At 34.9% G+C, this 13,688-nt stretch overlaps 1 protein-coding gene across 2 annotated transcripts in view; it reads left to right on the forward strand.

Moving 5' to 3' along the window:
* The window catches only part of LOC149775406 (N-lysine methyltransferase setd6-like), a 34,635-nt gene extending 21,451 nt beyond the window's left edge, over positions 1 to 13,184 (forward strand). Inside the window, exons 7-10 of one of the 2 annotated variants that reach the window (XM_089943354.1) lie at positions 4,483 to 4,581; positions 5,743 to 5,823; positions 9,921 to 10,063; positions 13,002 to 13,184. In XM_089943354.1, the coding sequence (XP_089799480.1) occupies positions 4,483 to 4,581; positions 5,743 to 5,823; positions 9,921 to 10,063; positions 13,002 to 13,164 (486 nt within the window). In that variant the 3' untranslated portion in view covers positions 13,165 to 13,184. The remainder of the gene's footprint in view (positions 1 to 4,482; positions 4,582 to 5,742; positions 5,824 to 9,920; positions 10,064 to 13,001) is intronic. The other variant, XM_089943355.1, reaches the window with a different exon arrangement.
* The last annotated feature ends 504 nt before the right edge of the window (positions 13,185 to 13,688 follow it).

Here is a 13,688-nt window from a genome sequence, read left to right on the forward strand (position 1 = left end):
CAATCAACCATTATCATACTGTAAGTTTAACATTACATAAATAATGTAATCAATAATTATGATGCTGTAAGTTTAACATTACATAGATAATGTAATCAACCATTATGACCCTGTAAGTTTAACATTACATAAATAATGTAATCAACCATTATCACACTGTAAGTTTAACATTACATAGATAATGTAATCAACCATTATGACACTGTAAGTTTAACATTACATAAATGATGTAATCAACCATTATGACGCTGTAAGTTTAACATTACACAGATAATGTAATCAACCATTATGACACTGTAAGTTTAACATTACATAGATAATGTAATCAACCATTATGACACTGTAAGTTTAACATTACATAAATTATGTAATCAACCATTATGACGCTGTAAGTTTAACATTACATAAATAATGTAATCAACCATTATGACGCTGTAAGTTTATGTAATGTAATCAACCATTATGACGCTGTAAGTTGAACATTACATAGATAATGTAATCAACCATTATGACGCTGTAAGTTGAACATTACATAAATGTAATCAACCATTATGACGCTGTAAGTTTAACATTACACAGATAATGTAATCAACCATTATGACACTGTAAGTTTAACATTACATAATGATGTAATCAACCATTATGACACTGTAAGTTTAACATTGCATAAATAATGTAATCAACCATTATGATGCTGTAAGTTTAACATTACATAAATAATGTAATCAACCATTATGACACTGTAAGTTTAACATTACATAAATAATGTAATCAACCATTATAACACTGTAAGTTTAACATTACATAGATAATGTAATCAATTATTATGACACTAAGATTAACATTACATAAATAATGTAATCAACCATTATGACACTGTAAGTTTAACATTACATAAATAATGTATTCAACCATTATGACACTGTAAGTTTAACATTACATAGATAATGTAATCAACCATTATGACCCTGTAAGTTTAACATTACATAAATAATGTAATCAACCATTATCATACTGTAAGTTTAACATTACATAAATAATGTAATCAATCATTATGATGCTGTAAGTTTAACATTACATAGATAATGTAATCAACCATTATGACCCTGTAAGTTTAACATTACATAAATAATGTAATCAACCATTATCACACTGTAAGTTTAACATTACATAAATAATGTAATCAATCATTATGATGCTGTAAGTTTAACATTACATAGATAATGTAATCAACCATTATGACACTGTAAGTTTAACATTACATAAATAATGTAATCAACCATTATGACGCTGTAAGTTTAACATTACATAGATAATGTAATCAACCGTTATGACACTGAAAGTTTAACATAAATAATGTAATCAACCATTATGACACTGTAAGTTTAACATTACATAAATAATGTAATCAACCATTATGACACTGTAAGTTTAACATTACATAGATAATGTAATCAACCATTATGACGCTGTAAGTTTAACATTACATAAATGATGTAATCAACCATTATGACGCTGTAAGTTTAACATTACATAAATAATGTAATCAACCATTATGACACTGTAAGTTGAACATTACATAAATAATGTAATCAACCATTATGACGCTGTAAGTTGAACATTACATAGATAATGTAATCAACCATTATGACGCTGTAAGTTTAACATTACATAAATAATGTAATCAACCATTATGACATTGTAAGTTTAACATTACATAGATAATGTAATCAACCATTATGATGCTGTAAGTTTATCATTACACAGATAATGTAATCAACCATTATGATGCTGTAAGTTTAACATTACATAGATAATGTAATCAACCATTATGATGATGTAAGTTTAACATTACATAGATAATGTAATCAACCATTATGATTCTGTAAGTTTAACATTACATAAATAATTTAACCAACATTAAGACATGGTAAGTTTTATCATTGCATTGATAATGTAAAACATTTTTATCTTGACTGCTGTATTAAAGCTGCATTCATATCCTCATGTTATGAGCATGTTCTGTGTAGCTGCTAACTACTTCAGATCATTGCATTTCCACTGAATTCCACACACATTTATCCAGTCCTATTTAACTACTAACTGCTTCAGGTTGTTGCATTTCCACTGAATTCCACACATATTGATCCAGTCCTATTTAACTACTAACTGCTTCAGGTCATTGCATTTCCACTGAATTCCACACACATTGATCCAGTCCTATTTAACTACTAACTGCTTCAGATCATTGCATTTCCCCTGAATTCCACACACATTTATCCAGTCCTATTTAACTACTAACTGCTTCAGGTTGTTGCATTTCCACTGAATTCCACACATATTGATCCAGTCCTATTTAACTACTAACTGCTTCAGATCATTGCATTTCCACTGAATTCCACACACATTTACCCAGTCCTATTTAACTACTAACTGCTTCAGGTCATTGCATTTCCACTGAATTCCACACACATTGATCCAATTCTGTTTAACTACTAACTACTTCAGATCATTGCATTCCCACTGAATTCCACACACATTTATCCAGTCCTATTTAACTACTAACTGCTTCAGGTCATTGCATTTCCACTGAATTCGACACACATTTGTCCAGTCCTATTTAACTACTAACTGCTTCAGGTCATTGCATTTCCACTGAATTCCACACACATTGATCCAGTTCTGTTTAACTACTAACTACTTCAGATCATTGCATTCCCACTGAATTCGACACACATTTACCCAGTCCTATTTAACTAACTACTTCAGATCACTGCACTCCCACTGAATTCCACACACATTTATCCAGTCCTATATTAACTTCTAACTACTTCAGATCATTGTATTCTCACAAAACTCCATACATACTTATAAAGTTATGACTATATAATTGCTAACTACTTAAAAAATTGTATTCCCATTGAATTCCACACACACAGCTAACGCTAAGTACATATAGGTGGGCTGCCAACCCTGGGTAAGTATAGGTGGCTTGCCATCCTCAATGTAAGTTTAGGTGGGCTGCCAATCCTGCGTAGGTATAGATAGAATGCCAGCCCAGAATAAATATAGGTGGGCTGCCAACCCAGAATAAATATAGGTGGGCTGCCAACCCTGAGAAAGTTTAGGTGGCTGCCAGCCCTGAGTAAATATGGGTAGGTTGCCAATCTTGCTTAAGTACAGGTAAGTTGTCTATCTTGAGGTAAGTATAGGTGAGCTGCCAATTGTGAATAAGTATATATGGACTGCCAACTCTGAGCTTAGTAGGCTGGTAAAAGTGCTGTGCTGACCATTTTGCTGCTTTGTTTACACTCTGATACATGATGAATGTCATATCAGAAATCACCAAGCTTATTTACTTACTAACTGGCCTGGCAGGCATATGTTACCTTGGATTCCTCATTTTTTCTTGATTTCAGTGTACATTTTTGTACACAAAAAAACCATTATTTGTAAAAAAAAAAAAGGAAGGCCACAAAATCATGTTGTGTCAGTTTTACCATATCAGTTCAGCAAGGGGTGGCAGGTTTAAATTACCTGAATTTAAAACCTTGCAGTAGAGCCCGTATTCTAAGGTTGCCCTCTGTGCTGCGTGAGGAAGCATTATTAAAAGTACGGCCTTCAGTGAGCAGGACAGAATGGTACAATGCACTACCTTAGTGTACAATACAGTTAAATTACAGCAAAGAACAGACTTTATTCAGAGCAGTCATTATAAGGGAAAACCACTTTGCACAGGTCCAGCTGCAAATGACATTGACCCAGATGTGCCATCACATAATGCACATGCAGATCCGAGTCTGTTAAATTTGTTGTACTGATCACTTGTAACAAGCTGCATAGACCCAGATCCGCCTGCACATTATGCAGTGACAGAGCTGGATCTTTGCAGTTGGATCCAGCTTATCTATGCATGCATATGATTTTAAGGCATATGAATAATTGTCATGTAACATTCAGAGACATGGATTTTGTGCAGTTGTTCGTCTGAGTAAAATTACCTAGACAAAGAATAAGTGCTAAGCTGAATTAGGCAGTATAAGATATTGTAGTTGCCAAATTTGTATTTGTCATTGGCAGTTCTAGCTACATTAGGCAATATAAGATACTGTAGTTGCCAGATTGGTATTTTAATTGCCATTGGCAGTTCTAGCAACATCAGGCAATGCTAATATTCAGGTACCAAAGTAAAAGTCAGGTACATATTAGACTTGAGTTCAAAGCTGGGAAAAGAGGAGACAACTCCAGCATTCTACTTACAGTAACATAAAGTAGATGAGTTTTGTATTATTGTTGATGCTCTTTGATATTCCAAACAGTCTTATATTTATGTGATACAAATTACCAGAAGTTATATCCCCTGTTTGCATTTTTCATTTTGCTTTCCCCATATGTCATATATGAATTGACCTTAAAAATGATAATGCAGAGGTATGTTATTGATTATAATATATTATTACATGCCTTTGTTTGATTTTTCAGGTAGAAATTCCCATAAAGTTTCTGGTTGATGCTGTTCAGGAAGTAATGCGATATTCAGAAGATACATTTTCAAGAAAGAAAAAAGTTTTACATGAAATGGTAAGAAGGAAAGGCAAATTAATATGATTCTCAAAATTCAGTTTTGCATTTTGTATGTGAGTATTCATTTTTGCTTTTTGAGAGAGAGGGAGAGCAGAAAAACAGGACTGTAGGAAAAGTCATAAGTTTTTTATGGCCATTATTGCCATGGATGCTTTCTTAGTGGACATGCTTTCCAGTGTATTTAAAACTGCTTTTATTCTAAAATCTCTCAGAACACAAAACTTCATTGAAAGTTGTAAAAAATACAAGAAAGGTGATATGCCAAGATATAACTCATGTTGGAAAAATTGCATTGCTAGGAGACGAACCATGTGTAGAGGGACTCCTGAGTTCATTTATTCAAGTTTTTTTGAGGAAAGTCACAGAATTGAAAGATGTTTTTACTTATAAAGTTTTAGTACTGGGTTGGTCAAGTCTAGTTACCAAAGTTCAGAATATATACAAGTCATTTTACATATTTGTAATGAAAGTTCTCACACAATTCAAAACAGAGCATTTACTTTTCACTTTTTGCATTTTTATTGTAGAGTAAATTGTACATGAACCTGATTTTTGTCACATTCTTATGGTGGACTAAACTGTGATTTGAAATGGATCCACACATTTTAAAGGAAAAGAATGGTTGGTTCCATTAACTTGTCGAAATATAGCACATTTGGCTATCAGTCTCAGTCTGGTTTTCTGCCTTTAATGTCATCTCCTGCCCACTATTTGCCAGGAATATGGAACGCTTCAATAAATATTTTTGAAGAAGATGTGAGGTTTACCGAGGATTATTCCTGCTGCTGGTCTTTGCATTAACCAACCCAGTTCCTGATGTGTGTGATTTATTTGTAGCCCCGTTTTAATAAGTCAGGAATCAACTGCAAGTATGTAATAAGACTGGACACCTGTTGTATTTTAACTTAATAAGACAAAATGGTCACTGTTCCATTTGTATTCTATTCTGCCCCTACCCAATCATGTACCTCCACCTTCATTACTAGCCTTTATACAATGAAGGGCCTTACAACAGATTACGACTCAAGTTGAAACTTTATTTGCATGACTTAAGTTGAGAATAATTGTAATTGGTGTTTTTATATCATTAGATTAAAATTTAAAACTGTATTTAAAGAACTATGTTTTATCATTTGGTATGGATAATCATTCTGACAGGGCCTATACACAGACAACATAACCATGGTTGTTGGAATTGATGGAATCCTTAGTGAAGAAGAGACTTACCAAACCCTAAAGGTAAGGAAGAATTAGTCTTTTATTGCTGAATAAAGAAATCACTTTGTTGTACACACATTTTCTTGTAATTTCTCAATCTATTACATGACAGAATTAATATGACATAAATTGACCCTATTTTAGATCTTTACATATATTTCTTGCTGGAACAATGCAGTTTATTGAAATACCAGTGAGTCTGCGATGTAGTAACAATGAAGTTTTTAAAATATATTTATCAAAATATTATTGATTATATAGAATCTTACATTTGTGCTAATTTCCAGTCACATTTATTTTTATATCGTACAATTTTTAAAATAAAAAGAGCACAGAAGTAATATATTCCATGTATATAAAGGAACTGCTTTAGATAAAAAATAAAATTGTTTTTTTTTTCTATGTGTGGCATTTGCATTCTAATTAAAATATAGGTAAAATGATATGATGGATGTCTGACAAGTGTCAACAAAAAACATTCATGATCAGGTGACCTTTAGAATTCTTTGTGATTTTCCAGTTAAAGTTGATGAATCAAAAGGTCAGCCAAATATGTCTTGGGTCAGTGCTTGTCAGATTTACTTATTGATAAGTAGATCCTGATTTTAATCAGATTGGACATTGGCAATACTTTAGTGAAACAGCCAAAAATATAAAGTTTGTTACTACACTTTATAACATGATCATGTTTGACTAAACATTAGGCTAAATGCTTCATAAAATGTATCACATTAACGACATCATGGGTACCATAACATCTAATGTCAGTGAGTGCATTAATGTAGAATTGGCATATCCTAAATGGCTTTCTCACATAGGCACTCTAATATATTTGCTCGAAATGTCCTGTAGATCAAAGGTTTTGACCCATACGTACTATGAGGAATTGGACATCAGTTATTGGAGTTCCCAAATATCATTTCATTAGCTTTATTATTCGTTTATCCATTAAACTGCTAATAAAGACTGTTACGGAGTAAAATGCAAAGGTCACTAGTTACAGGTTCTTTTTGCTGAACAGTCAGTAAAGATGTTGTTGAATAAGCATAATTCAAAGTGACTATGTCTTTTTGGAACATTGTTTCCTTGTCATACAATCAATAGAGGTTTTGTGATTACGCTTGTTTGGTCATTATGTTTCCCAGTTATTTAAACACTCTGTAGCCACAAAACAGAAGTGGTGTGAAAGCTAATCTTCTGAACGTATGAAAAGATCTGTTATTGAACAATTGCCCCAGGGCCTGTACTACATCTGTCCCTCACACCACATGGTTTATGTTGTAGAATGCTACCACATAATAAGTTTGAATAGAACGTGAAGTTTAGGCCTGAATTCAACAAAAGAGATACTGACAAAAACAATTATCTTTTATTATCATCCTTCAAGTCTTATTTGGGGACCTGATCAAATAAAACTTCACCATTCAACTTCAGTGGAAATACTTGTAAATTACTGGTTACATACTTTCATGGACACATCAACTTCTTGTCACTTAATAATTTTTGAAAAACCATAAAGTGGAATAGAAAACAGTTGTTGAGTGATATTCTTTTGTATAGTTTTCTAAAAGAAAAATGAGGTTTTATAGCTAGTTTAAAAGGAAACCAGTTAATCATGGAAGGTAATACTAAAACTAAAGATGCATATTTCTGTAAGAAAAATAGGGTATACACTGAGTTCCACAGTATAGGTTGGTCCATGGGTTATCCATTTGCAATGTTAAGTACTTCAGCTAAGGTAGAAAGTAGTGTCCTGTAAAATCATAATGGTTTAATCGCACTTTTAACACATTATTGTTATATTATGCAGAGGAGATGGGAGCTAAGTGTTTTTCCCAAAGACACAACATGGCAGCTTGATGTTACATTTACAGTTTAATGTTAAAACATTTTATTAATTCATTAATACTCATAATCAAGTACATTAGTTAGAATTTTTTAAAAATACTCTATGATTCTTCTCTTGCATTATTACCAACACACCTAGTGATATAAACTTCTTACATATTACTAACATGCATTGTGATATACACTTCTCACCATATCACCAACATGCATAGTGATATACACTTCTCACCATGTCACCAACATGCATTGTGATATACACTTCTCACCCTATCACCAACATGCATAGTGATATACACTTCTCACGTCACCAACATGCATGGTGATATACACTTCTCACCGTGTCACCAACATGCATGGTGATATACACTTCTCACCGTGTCACCAACATGCATGGTGATATACACTTCTCACCGTGTCACCAACATGCATGGTGATATACACTTCTCACCGTGTCACCAACATGCATGGTGATATACACTTCTCACCATGTCACCAACATGCATGGTGATATACACTTCTCACCATGTCACCAACATGCATGGTGATATACACTTCTCACCATGTCACCAACATGCATAGTGATATACACTTCTCACCCTATCACCAACATGCATAGTGATATACACTTCTCACCGTATCACCAACATGCATAGTGATATACACTTCTTACCATATTACCAACATACATAGTGATATACAAGGGCCCCGAGTGTCCGAGTGGTCTATGGTGCTCTCCATTACAGATCACTGCCATCTCACCTCTGTCTGCATGTGTTCGAGTCTCGGATTCAGCCAATGTTGGTATGTGAGAAAGCTTGACAGTAGCTTCTCATGGGTCTGTGGTTCTTTCCTGGGTTCTTCCTCCGCCATGTATAGCCTATCATGTGCTGAAAAATGGCATTAAACCCAACAACAACAACAACATAGTGATAAACACTTCTTACCATATCACCAACATGCATAGTGATATATATTTCTTACCATATCACCAACATGCAGTGATAGAAACTTCTCACCTTATCACCAACATGCATAGTGATATACACTAATTACAATATCACCAACGTGCATAGTGATAGAAACTTCTTACCACATTACCAGCAACCATGAGTTGAATTTCAGCCAAAAACATGTTACAGAACTACACAGGCATATATTGAATACAGTACTTCTCAGTGATAGCTACACAATGTCATATATTGTGCACAGTACTTTATAGTAACTATACTTTGTCATATATTGTGAATAGTACTTTTCAATAACTACTCTGTCATTTGTACAGTACTTTCATGATAACTACGCTCTTTCAAGGGGCTTTGAGTGGCAGAGTGGTCTAAAGTGATCACCATTCCAGATCACTGCCATCTCACTGCTGTCTGCATGGGTTCGATTCTCAGGCTCTGCTAATGTTGATCATGATAAATCTTGCCAGTATCTTCTCGTAGGTCGATGGTTCTTCCCGGGCTTTTCAAGGGTTCTTCCTCCACCAGTTATACTGGCTGCCATTTATAGCCTATCTTGTGCTGAAAAATGGCGTTAACCCGTACAAAAACAACAACACTCTTTCATTGTGTACAATATTTCTTAGTGATAAATACAATCTGTCATATACTGTGTACATTACTTCTATGATAACTACAATCTGTCATATATTGTGTACAGTATTTCTCTATGATAACTACAGTCTGGGGGCCCCGAGTGGCCGAGTGGTCTAAAGCGCTCACCGTTCCGGATCACTGCCATCTCACCTCTGTCTGCATGGGTTCGAGTCCAAGGCTCGGCTAGCGTGGGTACGTGGGAAAGCCTGCCAGTAGCTTCTCATGGGTCGGTGGTTCTTCCCTGGGTTTTCCAGGGTTCTTCCTCCACCAGTTATACTGGCCGCCATGTATAGCCTATCTTGTGCTGAAAAATGGCGTTAAACCCTAGATCAACAACAACAACAACTACAGTCTGTCATATATTGTTTACAGTACTTACCAATGATAACTACACTCTGCCACATATTGTGTACAGTACTTCCCTATGTTACTACACTGTCATATTTGATTACAGTAATTCTCAATGATAACTACACTCTGTTACACAGTATGTACAGTACTTTCCTACAGTAAAACTGTTGAGCCAGCATGCATACTTTTTAACCAGTGGGAATGAGTTCATAACCATCCGAACAAGTTCCCTTAAAAACATGTTTTTACAAAAATTGCCTCAATTATGTAAATATCTATTCTGTGGGTGTATGTCATAAGAAAATTATGGTATCTCTGCAGATTCTGACAATGAGCAAGGAGGAGTTGGATGTCTTGGAAGAAAATGAGGGATGGCTCGAAGATGAAGATGAAAACAAGGAAGAGAGTCTGAATTTCCAAAACATTAAGTTGCTCCCCAAACAGTGGAAAGAAACCCTTTCCAAGTAATACAGCTAATGTATTACTGTATTTCTTGTATGATAAGGACTTTGTCAGAATGTATTGGGTGGGTCTTTTAACTGACAAGTGTATCTGTACTAAATAATTGCAACCATTTTTAAAGCACTGGATGATGCACTTATCATCAGGTATGGGTTTAGCATCCTGGGGGTTTCATGAAGTATGGCCTAGCATCATGGGGACATAATGATGTATGGGCTTACTGTCATGGGGTTTTCACTAAGTATGGGCCTGGCATCATGGGGTCATCATGATGTATGGTCTTATCATGGGATTTTCATTAAGTATGGTCTTATCATTGTAGGGTTTTCATTAAATATCTGCTTAGCATCATGGGGGTTTCATTAAGTATGGGCTTAGCATCATGGGGTTTTCATTAAGTATGTGCTTAGCATCATGGGGGTTTCATTACATATGGGCTTAGCATCATGGGTTTTCATTAAGTATGGGCCTAGCATCATGGGTCATCATGATATATGGGCTTAGTGTCATGGGGTTTTCATTAAGTATGTGCTTATCATTGTGGGGTTCTCATTAAATATGTGCTTATCATCATAGGGTTTCATTAAGTATGTGCTTATCATCATGGGGTTTTCATTAAGTATGTGCTTACCATCATGGGGTTCTCATTAACTATGTGCTTATCTTCACGGGGGTTTCATTAAGTATGTGCTTATCATCATGGGGTTTTCATTAAGTATGGGTTTATCATCATGGGGTTTTCATTAAGTATGGGCTTAGCATCATGGGGTTTTCATTAACTATGTGCTTATCATCATGGGGGTTTCATTAAGTATGTGCTTATCATCATGGGGTTTTCATTAAGTATGTGCTTACCATCATGGGGTTCTCATTAACTATGTGCTTATCTTCATGGGGGTTTCATTAAGTATGTGCTTATCATCATGGGGTTTTCATTATGTGCTTAGCATCATGGGGTTTTCATTAAGTATGTACTTAGTATCATGGGATTTTCATTAAGTATGTGCTTAGCATCATGGGATTTTCATTAAGTATGTGCTTAACATCATCGGGTTCTCATTAACTATGCACTTAGCATCATGGGGTCATCAAGATGAATGGGGTTATTATCAAGTATGGACTTGTCATCAAGTATGGGCCTGTCATCAGACAAATACAGTAATCTTTATATAATGTACATGCAAGTGCAAACACTATTGACCTAGATTTGTTGTTAGTTAAAGTGCTGGCAATCTTGGTCTATCCTGGTAGTTCTACCTATAACTTAAGGAAGCAACCTCGTCTCTGATCTGCCAGCACATTAATCAGTAATAGATCTTGGTCTATACTGTTGATTCAATTAGTAATTGCATGGAAAGAGCCTAGATTCTGATATGCCAGCACTTTAATAAGTGATAGATATGGTGGGTCAGTTCCTGTACTGTTTTTAAACCAGTAATTGCAAGGAAACCGCTTAGACTCTGATCTGACACCGCTTTAATCAAGGATAGATATATATCTATTGTGGTTGTTCTGCCTATAATTTGCATGGAAACAGCCTAGACTCCAGTCAACCAGAATGATAATCAAAGATAGACCTGGGTCCGTCCTCTTTGTTCTACATATAATTTCATGGAAATAGCCTTGACTCTAATCTGCCAGCAATATTAATCACTGATAGATCAGGGTCTATCCTGTTTATTCCACCTATAATATTTTATAGAAACAGCATAGAGTCTGATCTGCTAGCACATTAATAAATGCTATTTCTAGGTCTTTCATGTTTGTACCACTTTTGTGGCCTAAATGGTTAGGGTATCTGCCTAAGATATGGGAGGTAGTTGGTTTGAACCTCAGCTGAATCATACCAATGACTTGTAAAAAGTGGTACTAACAGCTGCCTCGCTTGGCGTTCCACACTAAGAGGTTAATTTTAGTACTGGTCGGCTTGGTGTCAGAATAATTTGACTGGGTGGGACATGATGCTATGTGTCTGTGGCATGATGCCCCAGTGCTAGATATTACTATAAACTGCCGCACTGCAGAGATTGTAGTGATATGACTGACAAATTGTTAAAGCTACATTAAAAATCCAAATCACACACACTTATCCTGTTTGTTCCACCTTTATTATTTAGTGGAAACAGCCTAGACTCTGATGTGCCACCTAATTATTCAGTGATAGATATGACTCTGTCCTGTTAGATTTAGTATTATATGGAAACAGCCTACACTCTGATCTGTCAGCACAGTAATCAGTGATAGGTCGAGGTCTCTCCTGTTACTTCTACCTTTAATTACATGGGAACAGCCTTGACTCTGATATACCAACACTTTATTCGATGCTAGACCTGGCACTGTGCTGTTTGTAGTTGTTAGTGTGGTAAATTGGGTATGTTGTTGCCTTTATTGAATATTTCAGAATGCAAGACTTGTCAGTCACAGTGTGATCCTTTTATTTGTAGAAGCTGAGGTTGCTCGGTGGTTATTGTGCCATACTCACAACCAGAAGGGTGTGGGTTCAAATCCAAGTACTGGATCAGCCAAGGTTGACTGCCATGGTGTGTTCCTGTGCAATATATTATACTCAGATTAAATTAAAATTTTCTGGTTGCCAAAGCTTAGACACTTTCAACCAAACATCAGCTTGCAATGTAACCAAAATAAACCAGAAGCAACTTTACAGGTGTGGACTAGTACTGGTTTCACAGTAAAAGAGCTTACAAATATATTGACATTATATGCATCAGGAAAGTTGTCGACTGTCACATTTGAAAAGAAAGCAAGAAATAAACCATTACAATAGTATTTATAAGCATAACTTTGGATAATACTGAATTTTAGACAGATTTTACATTTATTAAAACAGGTCTGTCAGCTCAAGTTTGTTTTCCTTGAAATGATATGATTAGGTAGTTATGTTTTTTTAAATCTGTCTCTTGCATGTATTCTCTTTTTCAGATGTGCAAAGGCTCATCTACAGCAATATAAAGATTCCATAAAGGAAGATTCCAAAAGTTTATCTGACTGTACAGAGCTCTCCTCCCGACAGAAATATTCATTATACACCAAATATGGACAGAAACAGATATTACACAATCTAATAAGTGCTTGCTTGGAATAAAATAAATAATTTGACACATATTTGCGGCTTTTTTATTTTGTATTTTAGATTAGCTTAACGTTTTTGTATTGATTATATAAAACCTTATAGTAAATACTCACAAAATCCTTGCTATTTATGTAAGGTTGTCTGCAAGGTGGAAAGAAGTCAATAAAATGATTTTTTTAAAATTCTGACACATTGAGGACTTAGATATTGATGAATCTGCTTAAAATTAGGAGTTCAGTTTCATAACAGTAAACACTTCCAGTAACCCTACTGTGTGGAATAACTAAAAACACCCAGTACAACCTCATTATAATGCTGTCCATGGAGCCCTTGAATAACTGCCTTATCACACACACACGCGCAAGGAAACCCATGCATATAGTAACAAATGTTGGATTCTTGCAACAGATCAAAAAAATAATCTTGATTTCTTTTGTGCATGTAAGAAAGAAGATAAGTTCAGTTACTCCTGAAATCATTTTAAACACTATTTTGTCCACCTTTTGTAACTGTGTGAATTTTAACAAACAGTTGTC

Source organism: Sinohyriopsis cumingii, chromosome 19, assembly GCF_028554795.1.
Source record: "Sinohyriopsis cumingii isolate HCF-2022 chromosome 19, ASM2855479v2, whole genome shotgun sequence".
NCBI lineage: Eukaryota > Metazoa > Mollusca > Bivalvia > Unionida > Unionidae > Sinohyriopsis > Sinohyriopsis cumingii.